This window comes from Trypanosoma brucei, chromosome 11 (assembly GCF_000210295.1).
Source record: "Trypanosoma brucei gambiense DAL972 chromosome 11, complete sequence".
NCBI classification, from domain to species: Eukaryota; Euglenozoa; class Kinetoplastea; order Trypanosomatida; family Trypanosomatidae; genus Trypanosoma; species Trypanosoma brucei.
This window is the reverse complement of record NC_026744.1, coordinates 934,522-951,248: the sequence shown is the minus strand read 5'-3', so window position 1 is coordinate 951,248 and position 16,727 is coordinate 934,522. Positions and strand designations below refer to the sequence as shown.

The window sequence follows — 16,727 nt, the reverse complement described above, 5'->3', positions numbered from 1 at the left end:
TTTCCGACCTTTCCTCAAATGGAAGGGAAAACGGCACCCTCGAAATGCAGAAGAGGCACAACAGCAGGGGAAACGAAGGAAGCGTCCAAGTGAAAAATGCGCGTGACTAACAGGGCAACCGCCGCCTTGACGAAGCACCAGGCAATTGGAATGCAAATACACGCATGTAAGTTTACAGTTACAGCGCTTCACAGCACTTTTTATTTCCTTTTCGTTACAACCCTCCTCCCTACCAATACACACACACACACACACACCACTGCACAGGCATACGCAACTTCTACTCATCCCTCGCGCAAACTGGCAGCTGTCACAAACGTTTTTCTCAATAGTTTCCAAGCAAATGTCAACAACATCCACCTCACGGTATGAAGAAATTCACCTGTTTCCTCCTTCCCCCGTACCCGATCCAAAACAAGCATTGTTTCTTACGGCCTATGTTTCGGCAGCTTTTTCCCCTCTTTCCATTACACATACTTCCGCTCCCTGCATTTACGGGGAGTTTCAAACTTTATTTTCCTCTTGTACATAACCGTTTCCACCTATATATTCTTCCAGTTCCATGCTTTCACTTCCCTCTATTGATAATTGCCAATTCGATCGTCCTTCCACTTCCCCACTCTCCACCACACGCATAACCGCACAATTCATCCCGCAACAAACCTTTAGTCAAACTGGCTCCACGACACATCAAGAAGCAAATTCGTAACATCAACCGACATTTAAAGCAATAAATAACATAGAGGGTAGCGAAGAGAGTCAGGGACTGTGTTCAACGCTACCCATGAAGCGTATCCCCGACTTCGATTTCCCTCCTTCGCATGTCCTGAATGTCAATACTCTTGTCTTCTCTGTCGCTACTTTGGCTGCTCTCGACTCCAAATGTCACATAACCCGCTTTATCCCCTTGAGACACGTTTTCATCCAACAACGACCCACGACACATTACCCTATTTTCCTCATCAGCGGTATCACGCAACGTGGGGTAGCGCCTCTTCTGGAAATATAATACGGAAAGATTAATCATTATGAGAGATCCCAGCACGAGCAGCATATACAACCAGAACTTTGGCCCTAAAGCCAAGTCAAACATCTGCCAATAAATGGAGCTGCCTCCCACACTTTTGAAGGAGGAGTAAGTGAGCGTCAGAGCAAGGGTAATCGCAAGAGAAGCCAATAGGCCCAACAACTGTAGCGAGCGCCAGCAGCGGACAGCGAGGCCACACCGAACGAGCACAACTAAAACAACGATAAAAATTTGCATGGTCCCCAGCTCAATCATTGATATGTTGTGCGTGCTCCAGTCGAGATTCCTGATAGTCAAGTAAAAGAGGTAGAATATTAATGTACCGTGGATTAACGCTTCCCCGAACCACCTCACTGTTGTCATCACGTCGAAGTATAACCCGTGAGAGAGTTGAGTGAAAAGATGCGGGCGGCGTAGGAGCGCATCCTCTGGAAGGTCCTTGTCAAACACGCCGAGGAAGAAGGGTGGGATGCTCGTCAGAAGAATGTTGAAGAATGTCAACAGCCACCCGTCGAACAGTGTTCCACCTGAAAACGCTGAATGGAAGCAGAACAAAATCATCATCATACCGAGGACCGCGTTCTTATAAAAGCTAATCATAATACAACCCGAGTTACGAACGAGTGAGTATCGACCATGGACAGCACAAAGCCGACGCAGGTGCCTAAATCGGGGTATAGCATAATCTGCTGAGAGGGCCGCCTGCGATCCCTCAAGCCCAATAATACCAACACCAACACGCCCCTCCTGAATCATTGAAACATCGTTGGCACCATCACCAATGGCAATGGCGGTTAACCCTGTCGATCCCTGAAACATGCGTACAACTTCTGCCTTTTGCAAAGGGGTAAGTCGGCAGCAAACGGCTGAATTGACCCTCATGGAAAGCTCCAGAAAGGTTAAAAAGTGTTCGCTCATTGCAACCCCAAGTGCGAGACCATCAATAACAATAGTGCATTTCGAGCCGTTCTCGCCTCCGCTCTCCAGTGTCCGCCTCACTTTGCTCAAGTCAGAGTCCACCTTTCTGATCGCCTCGGCACTCTTCGGATCAAACGACCCGATGTCTATGTGTATGATGAAGTCTTTCTGCGGATCGCACAATTTTGCAGTGGCCGCAACCGTAACGGCAGTTTCACGTTTATCTCCAGTAAGCATCCATATAACCACACCAGCTTCCAGAAAAAAGGAGATGGTCTCAGGAACCTCCTGCTGAAGCTTGTCCTCGATGGCTGTCGCCCCTACTGGCCACAGGTCACCCTCGATCCGCATACAAACATCATCCAGGGCCGCGCTACGATCAATGAGAGTCCTTGAAGCAGTTTTGTACGAATCCTCCCAATTTTTGTACTCCTCCGGAAGAAGAAACCGCCTTCCAATAACAAGTGTGCGTAAACCACAGACACTCATATCCTGCAGTGTGCCTCTTAGCTTTTGCACATAGTTCTGTGCTTGCCGGTTGGTGCAAGTCCTTGGGAGTAGAGAGGAATCGGCACCCTTGGTGAAGAGCACAATGTGATGGCTAACGTTATCCCGCACAATTATGCTCATCATCTTCCGCTCCGGTGTGAACTCAAGGGTGGCAAGTATCCTATATTCATGTTCCACACCTTCAATGTCTAGCACCATTTCACGTGTTGTGCGCTTCTTCAGGCGGAACCCGTGTTCCGCAGCCATGCTGACGAGTGCCACCTCATCCGGGGAGGTGCCATCGTAGCTGATACCCCCTTCTGCATTGGGGTCCTCGGTTGGCTGAACGGTATTACATAAAGCAATCGAAAGGAAGTACTCATACGCAGCCTCACGCGCTGGATTGCAGCGGTCAAGGAGGTCTGTGGGTTTGGTTCCACATGCAGAATCAAGGCAAAACCCCTGAAAATCACCTTGTTTAAACTTCATCACATTCTCCGTTAGGGTACCCGTCTTATCTGTGAAAATGAAGCGCACCATCGCGAGTTGTTCATTTAGGTTTGAAGTGTTGGGCCTGCAGCGACACAAACGTCCATTCACCACGTCCGTCATTTTGCCATCGGCAACCATCCAGTACGCCTGGATCACCTTGCAAACCTCGATGGTCACGAATAGCGAAATCGGGATAAAGTAAGAGAGCAACAGAAATATCGTCACAAAGGAGCGCAACAATAGCACCGTCGAGCCGTACTGGTTCATGTACCAGTGTAGGTACCATATATGTTCCTTATTGCTCCGGTTCCACCAAACCAGAAGGAACGCCAGCGTTGCGAGCACTACGCATTTGAACAGTAGCAGTGTCACAATCATTACATTCAACCTACGGTCGAGATCAGACATCTTCATCGGATGCCCCTTCAGGTTGCGGAACATTTTAGTATCTACACCGGCATAAACGACAACACCCCAAACCCAGTCGGTCTTCCGCAAGACAGAACCTCGACACAAAAAGTTTCCAATATCCACAGCGAATGCTTCACCGTTACTTTCAATGCAACCACTCCAGGAATGAAGCTCGGCATCCGGCTGCGTGGTAACAATCTTCACTTGCACCTCCTGCAATTGCTCTGGAGTGCGTAGGGACGCCGTATGTTCATGTGGTTTTCGGTTTTTGAGACTGGTCTCTCCGTCGAGATTACACATATCAATATATACCTGATCTTCTTCATCCGAGGTGGACAAGCAGAGAAGATCTGCTCGCACCTCCTCACCGTTGCTCACACGGACGATATCACCCACGCGGATGTCACGACTCGGAACCCGCTGCATCACTCCGTTTATTAATACGTCAACCTCAACGGAATTCGCCAAGCGGTCGGCGGTGTGGCGGCGAAACTCCTCCACGCCCTCCTTCGCCAGTGAAACACCAATGACGAATAAAAGGGGTAGGATGGCTGTCACAGGGTTCACCGGAGAGAGGCCCGGAATCAGAGTGAGGCACATGCATACGAGGAAGTAAAAATTGCTGACGCGCATAAATTGTGCGATAAGCCCCAATGGCAGGAAGCTGAGTGCGGTGTAATGCGATGTTTTGATGAAATTATTGGGATAGCCGTACTCTTCGTTAGCCTCACGGTTATTCATGTGTACTATAACCTCCGATTTTGCACCTCCTTCATCGCTGGTGTTGCTACTCTGGTGCGATGTGTCGGGTGCAGCGTCTTCCGCCATGTCTGATGTTCCACTTTGCTGTTCCTCTTTCCTTCCTTGATCTTTTCACGCACTCTCTTCCTTTCCGGGGTCGCTCCTTGCAGGTGATTTTCCTTTCTTCTTCCCACCCCTTCCCGTGCTTGTTTACAACGTTCCACTGACGTATAAATTATCTTCTCTTCCGTTGATGTTTCTTTTTGTACTTAGTTGAACCCTCGCTCTACGTTCCACTAGAGTGCAGTGAAACAGGGTTGTGTGAGATCTACACCCTGTTCCAGTGAATGAGCCTTATTTTATCTTTATTCCTGTTTCCTTCTGGTTCTCTAATCCCTTTTTTTTTTCGCCACCTCTTCAGTCCAACACCTCCTTATACCGTGGTGCTCCTCCAGCGGTTCCCTTACGTTCTGTATTGCTTGTTTACTTTTTTCACGGATTAAAGACAAATTCCGACTCCCCTTGCCTGTGGCCTTCAGTTCTTTTGGCAGCCCCACCACCCTCCTGTGCGCCTCCTAACAAGAACGACCAACAAACAAATATTTTTTTTTTTAAAGGCTCTGTCCCTTCGTCTCCTACGTACGAACGTGACGCCGATGGACTCTCCAGAAACCAAAAAAAAGGTAGCCAAAATGCTTTTGGCTGCAGATATGTAGGTAAATGTATATATGTACACAATAAAACTACTATTTATGTAACTTTGCAGACGTTACCTCCCTTTTGCGTACGGCAGCTGCTTCCGCTTCTTTTCTCCCTTCCCCCTTTCGGCCCTAGTGATCACCAACGGGAACACAAATATATACAGCCCCTTGTCACTTGCAGACTATGATTAAGGGGAAGTTGTGGACTTTTTCTTTTTTGCCTTTTTTGGGCACTATGCGCACGTGAAGTCGCACAGAGAACTTCCCGCAATGTCAAAAAGGTGATCTAAGAGCGATGAATACGAGCCTCAAAAGAAAAAGACAAAGCCTTCTTGGTTTGTGTATGGTGCAAACCTATGTTTTTAAATAAAATATATAAGATATGTGCTCTGTAGTACGTATCGTATCTGCTCCCAAGTTAACCACCAGCACGGATCGCAAACTAAACAAATTTCCCACCCCCCCAAAAAAAAAGAAAAAAAGCCTTCCAAATACTTCGTTCCCACTTAAATTTTTTCCTTATAATCTTCTCTCCCTAATTTCTGTGAGGAAGGACTTTAACCTGTGTCTTGTGGAGCGTAAGTGTTCCAGTAGCGCTAGAGAGCACAAAAGGTGCAAGACGAAGTGGTGCAGAAATGAGAAGTGAGAAGAGAGAGAGAGAGAGAGAGGAGAGGAGAGGAAGAGAATGTTTCATGCAAATTATGAACAAAACAAATAAACAGCGAGCGCATAGCACAGGAGAAAAAGGACGCAAAACATGCAGATCGTAACGGAACTACACCTGACCTAAAAGAGGAAGAAAGTGAGGTTGGGAGAAGGGAAGAGTAAAAGGGTTTTAACAAAACGCAACCCTAACCATAACCATAACCTCATCTCACACAACCCACCTCCCCCCATCTAAAAGGCAGTGCGTACACACATGGTGCCATATTTTTCTTTTGTTAATTCCAACACGGAACGGAGATATCGGGGAAAACAAACAAAGAAATTAGGACCCCGCGCTTCGTCCTCTTCGCCTTCATTTACCGTCGGCAAACTTTACTCCAGCGCAGAAATATACGCTGGGAGATTTAGCAACGCCACATGGCCCTCACGGTCTTGAACCGCGACTCGTCCACGGCCCTCTAAAAAATCTTCCACAAGCTGAAGCAACTGCGAAGGCGATAACGCGGTGTAACCGAGTCGCTCGTAAGCGGTCACGATATCCCCGGCGCTTCCCTCCGTTGCCGCCTCACCTGACTTCACTACCGGTGGCTCCTCGCGCCTTCGCTTTGTTGCTTCACGAGAGGCGAGTAACTCCGGTAGCCGCGGAGGCGTACATTTCACCACCCGTCCTCCACTCGATGCCACACATGCCGCAGCTTCCGCCCCCGTAGCAAACGCTACCGCCTCCAAATTGTCGTTTACACTACAACGAGCTACAACACCATTAAGTTCATCCACGAGTGAAGGGGGTGCAACCGTTACGCATTGCGAGTGGCTAAAATGTGCCAACGCCGCCGGCAATGGCGTCACGTCGCTTTCCACCGCGTCTGAGACACGACTGGCGCGCTTTGCCGTAATCGCCACGCCGTGCAGGGATGGTGGCTCATCACCACAAAGACGTTGTAATGCCTCTGTGGCCGCCTCCTCCCCTGCAAAATGCGCGTAGGCGTACCCCTTATGCTCGTGGTGCTGAGAGCCGAGTAGTAGTTGGATGCGCGTAGCTTCCGGCATGAGGTTCTCAAGAAACTCTTTCACTTCCTCCGCGGAGACCGTTTTTGGAAGTTTAGATATAAATAACTTGGACATGTGTCACCTTGAGTAATTGATGTGCCCGTGAGGTCAGTAAAGGTGCAAATACATAAAGTGTGTGCATGTGGGGTGGAAAGGGGTAGAAATGTAGGGATAAGCAAGCAGGTAGTTTATTTGCACCACTTCCCCAAGTAACGAAATAACGACACCTATACACTAAAGGTGCCGCGTGATGGGCGCGAAGGCCGCAGATGCCACCTCGAGCAGCAGCAACAACTCAAAGGAACAACAACATGTACGCCCCTCAACATCCCCATGAAAATGAATATACCGAACAGAGCACGCCTCATTCAGATTGCTTCGCGACCATTTGCTATGATTTGGGTGGCGTTTTCCGGACTATTAAGAAACTAATCCACGTCTTACAGGATTTTCTTCACTTTTTTTTTCTTTTGGAGAAACAGAACAACGTGAAATGCTGTCGAGGGGTCAAGAAAAAAAAAAAAACAGAATCCCTTGGACTGGAACTTTGACAAGAACTTGTGCGGGTGACAACTTTATCGACCGTTCGCAGAGCTAAGTTTCGACAGGATCTCGCGGTTCTGGGCCTCTATACGACTATTTTGGCATTGCAAAAGCTGTAGGTTCGCGAGCATAGCGTTTATCGACGCCGAAGACTGATCACTCGCGAAACTACAGCTGCTATTCGAGCGGCGGCTTTGACGAGACTGCAATCTTGTATAGAGTCGACTTACAGTGGAGAACATCTCTTCCATGGTTGTCTCATCCACATCATCCCCATCTTCTTCACCGAGACGCTCGTACGCATCAGCAAGTTCTTTGAGCCCATCGCGTATATCCAGCGACCTTGCGCGCAGAGACGCGATGCCGCCAGACGAATTTGTACGATCGCACCGCAGCGCTGTGGGGTCATCGTGCCCTGCAGTCTGTGAGTGTAGCCGTTCGATCCGCCGCGGGTCAACGCGATCAAACGAGTCAACGTTTACCACGTCGTCCTCAGGTACTTTCATTGGGCTCAACAAGGGTTCTCCCTTCCGTGTAGGACTCTGCAAGACGTAAGCGGGAGAGTCCGGGACCCTGCATTTTCCGCTGTCGCGTGGAATGTCATTTACTGCCCACGATAAGGTGGCTGCTCCGCCTTCCAGCACGCTGCTGAGATCGTTATGTTTTGAATCTATGGAAGTCAATGCCGAAACTTCAACTAAAGAAGCTGAAACAAGAATTTCGTTTCCAACAGCACCAACATTGAGTAAGCTTGCCGGCACATCAGCTGCTTTCCAGCGCCGGGCAGGATACGGCGACTTTTTGGGCGTTGGCAGCAAACCCTCATCCCCGTCTTGGACACGGAACGCGTTTTTCCCACTACTCCTGTTGGCCGACGTTGGTGGGCTTGGAGTAGATCGTCCTGATGATGAATTGGCACCAGTGCTGCTTGCAAACTTTGAATGTCTCTCGGGCAGTTTGTAAGCTTTTCGTTCCGTTGCCACGCGTCGGGACGCCTCGTAGAAACCATGTAAATCTTTGAAGCGGTTCTGCAACTCAGTGCTCGTGGGCCCATCGAGCTGCTTTGCACGCCTACTGCTGGAACAACTGCTTTCTCTAGAAAAGCGATTCGTATTTGTGTCGTCTGCCGAAGTGGCATCACCATAAATACCGGGTGATATCAACCCCGTGCCCTCAAAGCCGCGCACCTCCAGAACCCCTCTCGAATCACACACCACAATACTGCTGTCATCCGCTGTGAATCCAACACATCTAATTGTAGTTGGGGAGGCCCCGCTCGCACCACGTTGGGCGCTGATATGCTTGACGCGCTTACCGCTGCTAAGTTCAACAACATGCACATTTCCTTCATTGTAGAGCGCCACGTACCTTCTGCCCAGGGACGACGCAGCACCACGCAAGTCGGCCTCAAGGAACGGGAAACCAACAGGTGTCACCCCGCCAGGACTCAAGAAAATACATGAGTGAGTGTGTGCTACAAGCAATGCGCCGCCGCTGGCTGGAATTAGGGCAATGATATCATCGTTGAAGCTAGTAATGTGCCCTGTATGCAAGTTAACTACCTCACGGGAGGAGGCGACATGCAACACACCTGCTGAGTATGCCAGATGCGTGAACGGCGTCTTGAGTTCCGCAAAACGTTGTATTCGCAATAACCGCAGGGAAAAGTGCTGCATATCTTCCCCCCACTGTCCCTCAAGGTAAATAATTGTATTAGCGGTCGACGCGCCTACAAATTGGTTATCTTCCAAGGTGATAAGGTCTGTGAGTGGCACCTCCAAACCCAAACGACATAACACCCTTTCCAACCCCGGTGTTACAGCAACTATTTGGTGGGTAGAAGATTCATACATCGCAATTACGCCTAAACCGCGATGATACGCACAGCAAGTACTCTCAAATGACATGTTGCCCCGACTAAACAACAGGGGAGTACCATACAATCGGAGCTGATGCCGCGAGTGAAGGCATATCACATCCGGCGTCAGAGCCAACAACTGAATTGGCGCATCATGCGGAGATATCGGGACATATTCGTACACACAATGAAAGGTCAACTTGGAGCACGTGCTTACGGAGTCACACATTTTTGCTTCAACTCCCAAACGCCCGATACGGCATCTAACGATACCACCTCCCGTGAAGAAAAAAGCTATTGCGTTACCGCCACAAGGCGCAGCTCCTATGCAGGTCAAACCAGTCGAATGTGGTGCATGGGGTGTCCCGGGATGAGGAGAGTGCTCTGGTGGTCTGATCTTTCCACGAAACACCCAGTCCTCTGAGAAGAAACGAACAAGACCGCCACATACCACAATATCTCCTCCACATCTGTATGCTGACGTGACTGAAGAAATTTTACAGTCCATCCACTTGAGTGGCTCACCGCTATGGAGATTGAATGAGACAAGGAACCCCTTAGTTGTAAGAACCGTCAACGACTTCTCTGCCGACGAGGCTGGAGTGACAACGCACACATACTCCACATCATGCAGCTCCTCAACAGCGGCGAACGTTTTACTGAAAACGGTGATCGTCCCACCACTGCCTTCGTCGGCCCCTACAGCACTGTTGGCAGTCGAAGTTAAAGAAGAGGCACTACTGGCACCGTTACGAAAAGACCACATTAGCAAGTGCCTTCTCGAACAGCTTGCAAAGCCAACCACTCCCGGTACAGCAGTTATTGAGACCATTGCTTCGGTACATCCCCGCCAAAGAAGTGCTTTTGAACAAATGTCCCACAGTAACAGTTTGTGGCATTTCACTAGTGCCTCCTCCAACAAACACGACATCACCAATATGTCATGTCCCTCTTCTACTCCATTAACAAAACACGCACAGTGGCTGACAATACCGCTGAATCGAAGGGACAGTTTTGCACCGGCACTAAAGTTGGGGTTCGCTGCCGTCGTCAGGTAAACGCCGTTAAGCGTAGTCCCAACGCACAAAAGGTCCTTTACTGGATGTATACAAACAACAGACAACTCTTCACCTGCGGGAAGCGATACCACAGATGTATTTTGAACAAAATCGCTCTCACCTCCGGTGGAACCGGCGTTAGAAGAACAAGATGAGGCAAGTCCATCCTTCAGTGCACACACAACCAATGCGTCGGTAGCGCAGCCGTACACAAGCCACTTGTCACTGGAGGTCACGAGCGAAGGCAATGGTACGTCATGTCCACCGACCCCCGACACACCGCACATTTACCTTCTTAAGGAAGTTGAAAGTAAGGAATTGTTGAGATAGTGACCGGAAGAGACCAGAAATAATGAAATGTAAAATTCATTATGCTCACACACAAAGTGACACATGAGCCACCAAGGAGGGAGGGGGGGGGGGTAAGAGAGCATGGTAAAGGAAATTGGCAAAAAGATGTGCACAGTGGTAAGTGTGAAAAACAACAACAATAACAGCTTGCGCTGCATTTCAATGAAACCGTTGAGAGAGCGCGTAAGCGTACCCGTGCAGAAGGAAGAGAGAGGAAACAGTACTTGTGCGTCTACAACACTTTACGCATTTCCTCAGCGATGCTATCTCCTGAGAGAAGAAACTGCTCAAAATTCCACCTGGCGCTTAGCACATTAATTCTGTGAAGCTCAACATTAACACTAGTGTCTTCGGAGAAGATGAGAACATACGTACAGCTCGTAAACGGATGAAGGAGTGCCGTAAACGTGGTCGTTGTCATCTGGTATCCTTCCAGACTTGTTGCATTATTCATGCAGCTCAACTTAAAATGCTTCACTGTCTCACTAACTTTAGTCGTTCGCGATTCAGTTCCCGAACAGCGATCACCCCTGTTACTGCCATCGTCTTCAGCTATCAAACTCCCATTATCAGCGCCACCAGCGTCAATTTTGCTAACGTATGTCAAACAAAGAAAGGTACCGCGCTCGTACAGCGCAACTTCAGAGGCGTTACAAGACACAAGCAACTTCTCCATCGCCCTCGTCAGAACATCACAATGCGGAATAAGCGATCTCACAATGTTGCTGTAAGCAAGATATAGCGTGTCATCGTATATACTAGTGGCAAAGAATTGAACGTCACCACCGGAACCACCAACGTTTTCAACTTCCTTCAGTATTTCCCTTTTCCGCGACTCAAAAATGCTGCTACGCAACTTCTGTTGAATGATATCCATTTTGTGCAGTAGCACAAACACTTTCGCCTGTGGACTGTACGTACGGACATGCTGCACTGCCTCACGGAAGTACTGAAACGTATCTGTCCAGTTCTGTTCGGAAGTTTTCCCCCCGAACACATCACTCTCCTCGCAGCTCATGCTACTGATATCAAAGACAAATAAGAGCACGCCAACATTACGAAATATGCACTCTCTCTGTCGATTCAAATATTCCGCTACGTACTGCTGTTGCCCGCCGCAGTCCCACAGGTTCACGTACATGTTATTTAATAACCGAACGCGGCTTTCCTCATGCGATATTGTTATTGCCAGTCGTAGTGTGTCGCGAGGTAAATAGTTATCAAAGATTATACTCCGCATGCAGGTCTTTCCCGCCCCCGCAGGGCCCATTAAGAGGAGCTTCTGGATTTGTTCGTGCATAAGCTTCACAGGATTAGCCAGCAAAAGTTTAAATATAATTTCGGATATGAAAAGCAGTATAGGAAAAGGAAAGACAAATGAGGAAACCGGGAACAAGGAAAAACAAACAAACAAACCTGTCGAATAGAAGAGAGTAACAAATCAACATATTGTGCTATTGGGGGAATTCTGCACGTCAGCATCCTCGCAAGTATCTCAACAGCAGCGTCTAATACCACCTGCAGTTGATGTGAAGAAGCCCAAGGAAAAAGAAAAAAAAACATCTGACCACGAAGTGCACCCGCTAGAAAGCTTGTGATATTCTCACACAAACCATCACAAATTGCACCTATGTATACCTTCCACTCCCCCATATGTTCATAATATAACCGACATTGAGGAAAATAATAATTCAAATCACAGTAACAAAACAATACATCCGACTTTACAAAGAGGTTACCTCATTGATATCACCGACTGCCATGTTTTATGTTTTCTATTAGCTTGCCTTTCGTCTATCATTGATATGACAAAACAACAACTACAAGAGAGAGGGAAAGAGAAAAGAGCAATCAGTGGAGTGAAAAGGAAAAAGATAAAATACTGAACAAAACACACACAAAAAAGGAAAGGAAAGGAAAGGAAAGGAAAGATGGAAGATTGAGACAATACGTGTGGTCCCTACAAATTGACTCCTCAACCCTCACAACAACAAAAAAAAAAAAGAAAAAAAGAGGGAACTCACGAACAGTGCAACACCCTAGCAGAGGAATTATATCTCGCTCCTTTTTTTGTTTTTGCTTTCTTCTATATATATGTATTATTCCCTTCTTCACATATTGTTTTTTTTAAAATTAAGCAGGGTAACGCAGAACCAAGAATAAAGCAAAGTTAAGAGAAACATCAGCAACTCCTCCCCTCCCCCTTTTCAAAGACGAACACGAACACCGACAAACGAAAAAAAAAAAACACAAACACACACAAAAAAAACACAAACACACACAAACACACACAAACACACTCGTACATAAACGCTCGTCCACACAAGTAGTGACGGGCCTTCAACTCACTCACTCATATATATATATATGGAAGACATCAAAAGCAAGTGGAACAAAAGAAGAAAAAGAAGAAAAAAAAATCATAACATGAACCTCAGAATGTTGCCGGACAAGTGAATGTACGTTTTTTTTTCTTCTTTTTCTTCTTGTGGAAGAGTAGAGGAAACTTTCATGAAAGACATATACCATATATATTCTGTTTCCTATATGGTATACCGCGTTACTTCTGGAGTATTTCAAATGATACATTTTTATCCCTTTTACTCTTTTTGAGCAATTTCATCTTCTTTTATCCTCCTCCTCGCTTTCGAAGAAATGTGTTATGGACGTCATTCAAACATCATTTTTTTTTTTTAAAGTATGGAGGGTTTGGGATTGGCGGGCGCTCATAACCTCAAAACAATGCATCCTTTTGTCCCTTTTTTTTCTTTTTTTAGAAAAAAAAAAATTGGTGTTCGCTGTTCACTATTCCCTCTTCTTCAGAAGCAATTCTTTCTTCTTCATATCAAATTCAAACGCATGTCGTCCCTGTGCGTGCGCATGTAATGAGTGTTGTTATTGTTGTTTTTATTTCCCCTTCCTTCAAATGAAAAAAAAAAAAGAAACACACAGCATGGGATATATAGATGCGTGACTCCCTCGCAACTCTTCCTTATACACTCCCCTCTTTCCACTTTCTTTTTCTCTTCCCTTTTTCTTCTGATTCTTCTCTTTTTATTTCTTCCTCTCCCCTCAAAAACAACAACAACAACAAAAAAAACAGCTAATTCCTTCCATCCTTTATTTATTTCCGTGTATAATTACGATTCACTCTCTCATATCCCTTTCCCTTTCTTCTTTTTTTTTTTCAAAAAAAAAAACTCCTTTTCTCATTTTACTTTATTTCTGTTCCTGCCCCCCTTTGTTTTTTTTTTGCCTTTTCTGTCTTGTCAACATGATGGCCCTACCAACCAATCTCTCCTAACATTTACCTCTTTCCTTCATTCTTTTTTACAAAAAAAAAATTTATTATTTTCTTTTGTCAGTTTCTGTTTCTTTTATTTTTATTTTTATTTTTCTCCCACGTTTTTATTTGGTGCTGTTGCTTCTTCCTTTTTTTTTTTTACGTTGACTCGTACTTTTCTCCTATTTCTCCGCTCCAACTTCATTTATCCTTCTTTTTCCTTTTTTTTTTGTTTTTAGAACGCATGCACAAAACATACACACATACACACACTTAGGAGAACATAAGAGTATTAACTATAATCGCAATAATAATAATAACTATTATTATTAAAGTTATTACCATCATAATTATCATAGTTTTAATGTCGTAGCAGAGGGTTTTAGAAAAAGAAAGAAAGAGGAGAGGGGAGGGGAGGGGAGGAAGGAAAGAAGGAATTGAACCAAAAACAAACAAACAAACAAACAAAAGAAGAAAGGTGAAAAAAAAAAGGAAAAAAAAAAGAACAGAGAGAAGAGGGCCAGCGCGATCACAACAAATGGCGGCCCCTCATCAATACGTTGAACCCTCCTCCGGTTGCGGTAGTTTTTTATTAGCTGGAAGCGACATCTCCCGACGGAGTTCCATCAAACAATGCGCCATTGTGAAGTTACGATCCCAAGTCTTGAAGACGGCAAACTTGTTTTTATCAACAGTACCATCACTGCTCACACACGGCAGGTTCACACGGCTGATGAACTTAATGTTCGGTGGGCGTTTGGGGTAATGTTCATCGCAGTGAATTTCTAGTGAGAGGATGCGATTCTCAAATGTGGTACCGGGAGGTCCGAGAATAGTGCCATTCCAATTATGCATATAAATGTCATCCATCCCACTGAGGCCAATAGAGACACTTTGGCTTACACCTGTTCCCTTTTCCCCCGCCTCAAGTTCCTGTAACAAACGGAAATTACGCGGTACCTCAACCATTGATGCGTAAGTGGATAAATAATTGTATTTGGTGCTTTTCTTTTTTTTTTCTTTTTTTCTTTTTTTTTTGTTTCTGCTATTGCTATTTCTTTGAATTCCCTTTTTTTTCTTTTTTTTTAAAAAAAAGAAAATGTTGTGTTAGTTCTTTATTTTATTTTATTTTTTCCCCTTTTTCTTGTGCTTCACTTATTTCTCTTAATTTTCTCCACGTGTTGACTTGTTTTCCCTTTAAGCTTCGTTGATGTCAAAAACCTTCCCTTCTCCTTTATTAATATTAATATGTTTATTTTTTTGGGGGACACCACAATTGGCGACAGGTCCAAAATTATGTCAGGATGAAAGTAACAGCAAATTAAATCAATAAAAATAAACAAACAAATAAATAAATAAATTGACACATAAATATGTAAAGGATTGACACAGTGGGAGGAGGGAGGGCGGGGGTAAAAACCCAAATCAGTACCGCAATGGCCATAAGGTTGAAATTTAAACTTCAGATTACAAGAGCACGTCACACACAAACACACACAAACACACATCAATTCCTCCATCTCATTCCCCATCACGACACATCAAACGCCTTCTCCCATGGCTCGAGAAATTTTTTTTCTTTTTTTTTCTTTTTTTTTTTTTTAAAAAAAAAAACTTCACCTAACGACCTAACAAGTTCCATCTTTCATTGGTACACATGCGTCATTTAATAAAGGCATGAGGGTGGCGGAGAAAAGAAGGGAAAGACACACAAGTCGTACATGAAGAAAGAACAAAAGAGGGAAAAGTGTAAAGGAAAAGAATATGATACGTATGCATGTGAAGAGAAAATGAAGTTCATCAGAGCCATGCATCGGACCAAATGAAAAAACAAACGAAAAAACAAACGAACAAACAAACAAACACGGCGGGGCATCGTAGCAAAGCCGTGCTTTCACACACCGATATGGCAAATGAGATGTAACGGAGGGGAAGAAGGTTTTAAGAAGTTCCTTTTTTTTTTTTGTTTGTTTGGTTTCTCTTTCAGCTTTGGGGATTTTTGTTCGGTTGATTCTCTCCTGTTCTGTCCACAACAACAACAACAACAACAACAGAGGTAGTAATAACAACCATTACGGATATATATATATATATATATATAAACAATCACAAATTCTTACAAACTTATTTCTTGCTTTATTATTTGAAAAATAAAAATTCAGCAGAGGAACTACGACGGCGGTGCGGCAGTGTCTCTGAAGGTGCACCAACATCATTGGAAGGTCACTGTGTAAGAAAACAGAGGAGTGAAATAAGTGGGAGAGGGAAGAAATAATAATAATAATTATTATTATTATTATCAGACAAACTCATCAGCGGCGGCGTTGCGGGAAGGTGAAGGTGAAGGTGAAGGAAGGTGCAGAAGTGTAAATATATGAAGATGATAACACTTAGAGTTCAAGGAAGAGCTCAAAAAAAAAAAGGGGGGGGTCGGAGAAGGGGAGAGGGGAGCGCAGCGAGCGGAAGGGTCAAAAAGAAGAAAAACATACCAGAGTCGAAAATAACGAAAAGAAAGATAAGAAAGATAAGAATCATAAGTAAAAAAAAAATATAAGAAAAAGTAAAGTAAAGTGGAGGAAACAACTTTACGCCCCCAACGTCACTTCCTTTTCTTCTTTTTCTTTGTTTATATGCACCGTTCCTTCCTTGGCTTTCCCCTTTAGTGCCGCAACGAAACTCATTATTCTTACAAGTGTCTTCCTTTCTTTCTTTCTTTTACGTACTCCTTTTTTTTTTCTTTTTTTCCCCATAATTTTCTTCCACCTTTCGCAGCTCCTCGCTAAACCGCCATCCCGCATACGCTCTAAATACAACCAAATCCCAAATTAAAGACGGACATTTCACACATCACACAATACCAACAGCAGCAATTATGCATGCGTGCGCCTCTGCATTAGGGAAAAGTAAATAAATAAAAAAACAAGCATAAACGCAGCCACCACACACACACACACACACGCGCAAAGAAAAAGTAAAGTATAAATGCAAAGATCACAACTGGCTCCTCTTTTTTCATCTTCCACATTATCACTTCATTTTCTCTTAACCTATTCTCTTATTAAGTCATTTCTTTCGCTTTTTCTTCCCAGTCCAGTGCCACCTCCCTTTTACCTTCAGTGAAAGGTGGCTATGAGTGTGC

At 45.2% G+C, this 16,727-nt stretch overlaps 8 protein-coding genes across 8 annotated transcripts; 1 reads left to right on the top strand and 7 right to left on the bottom strand.

Annotated features, from left to right (window-relative positions):
- Positions 1-778: 778 nt before the first annotated feature.
- Positions 779-4,165, bottom strand: TbgDal_XI3780 (phospholipid-transporting ATPase 1-like protein,putative; the record flags this gene model as incomplete). Its single annotated transcript, XM_011781222.1, has 1 exon — positions 779-4,165. The coding sequence occupies one exon, from the start codon at positions 4,163-4,165 to the stop codon at positions 779-781; it is 3,387 nt and encodes a 1,128-aa protein (XP_011779524.1).
- A 1,652-nt stretch (positions 4,166-5,817) lies between these two features.
- Positions 5,818-6,570, bottom strand: TbgDal_XI3770 (hypothetical protein, conserved; the record flags this gene model as incomplete). The annotated part of the gene is made up of 1 exon (XM_011781221.1): positions 5,818-6,570. One exon carries the CDS (start codon positions 6,568-6,570, stop codon positions 5,818-5,820), a length of 753 nt encoding a protein of 250 aa, XP_011779523.1.
- Positions 6,571-7,070: 500 nt separating this feature from the next.
- On the bottom strand, positions 7,071-10,241 carry TbgDal_XI3760 (hypothetical protein, conserved; the record flags this gene model as incomplete). Its single annotated transcript, XM_011781220.1, has 1 exon — positions 7,071-10,241. The coding sequence occupies one exon, from the start codon at positions 10,239-10,241 to the stop codon at positions 7,071-7,073; it is 3,171 nt and encodes a 1,056-aa protein (XP_011779522.1).
- A 296-nt stretch (positions 10,242-10,537) lies between these two features.
- Positions 10,538-11,605, bottom strand: TbgDal_XI3750 (ras-family member, GTP-binding protein, putative; the record flags this gene model as incomplete). Its single annotated transcript, XM_011781219.1, has 1 exon — positions 10,538-11,605. The coding sequence occupies one exon, from the start codon at positions 11,603-11,605 to the stop codon at positions 10,538-10,540; it is 1,068 nt and encodes a 355-aa protein (XP_011779521.1).
- A 5-nt stretch (positions 11,606-11,610) lies between these two features.
- Positions 11,611-11,958, bottom strand: TbgDal_XI3740 (hypothetical protein, unlikely; the record flags this gene model as incomplete). The annotated part of the gene is made up of 1 exon (XM_011781218.1): positions 11,611-11,958. The coding sequence occupies one exon, from the start codon at positions 11,956-11,958 to the stop codon at positions 11,611-11,613; it is 348 nt and encodes a 115-aa protein (XP_011779520.1).
- A 1,009-nt stretch (positions 11,959-12,967) lies between these two features.
- On the top strand, positions 12,968-13,279 carry TbgDal_XI3730 (hypothetical protein, unlikely; the record flags this gene model as incomplete). The annotated part of the gene is made up of 1 exon (XM_011781217.1): positions 12,968-13,279. The coding sequence occupies one exon, from the start codon at positions 12,968-12,970 to the stop codon at positions 13,277-13,279; it is 312 nt and encodes a 103-aa protein (XP_011779519.1).
- An 861-nt stretch (positions 13,280-14,140) lies between these two features.
- TbgDal_XI3720 (ubiquitin-conjugating enzyme, putative) lies at positions 14,141-14,557 on the bottom strand (the record flags this gene model as incomplete). Its single annotated transcript, XM_011781216.1, has 1 exon — positions 14,141-14,557. The coding sequence occupies one exon, from the start codon at positions 14,555-14,557 to the stop codon at positions 14,141-14,143; it is 417 nt and encodes a 138-aa protein (XP_011779518.1).
- Positions 14,558-14,739: 182 nt separating this feature from the next.
- Positions 14,740-15,120, bottom strand: TbgDal_XI3710 (hypothetical protein, unlikely; the record flags this gene model as incomplete). The annotated part of the gene is made up of 1 exon (XM_011781215.1): positions 14,740-15,120. The coding sequence occupies one exon, from the start codon at positions 15,118-15,120 to the stop codon at positions 14,740-14,742; it is 381 nt and encodes a 126-aa protein (XP_011779517.1).
- Between the last annotated feature and the right edge of the window lie 1,607 nt (positions 15,121-16,727).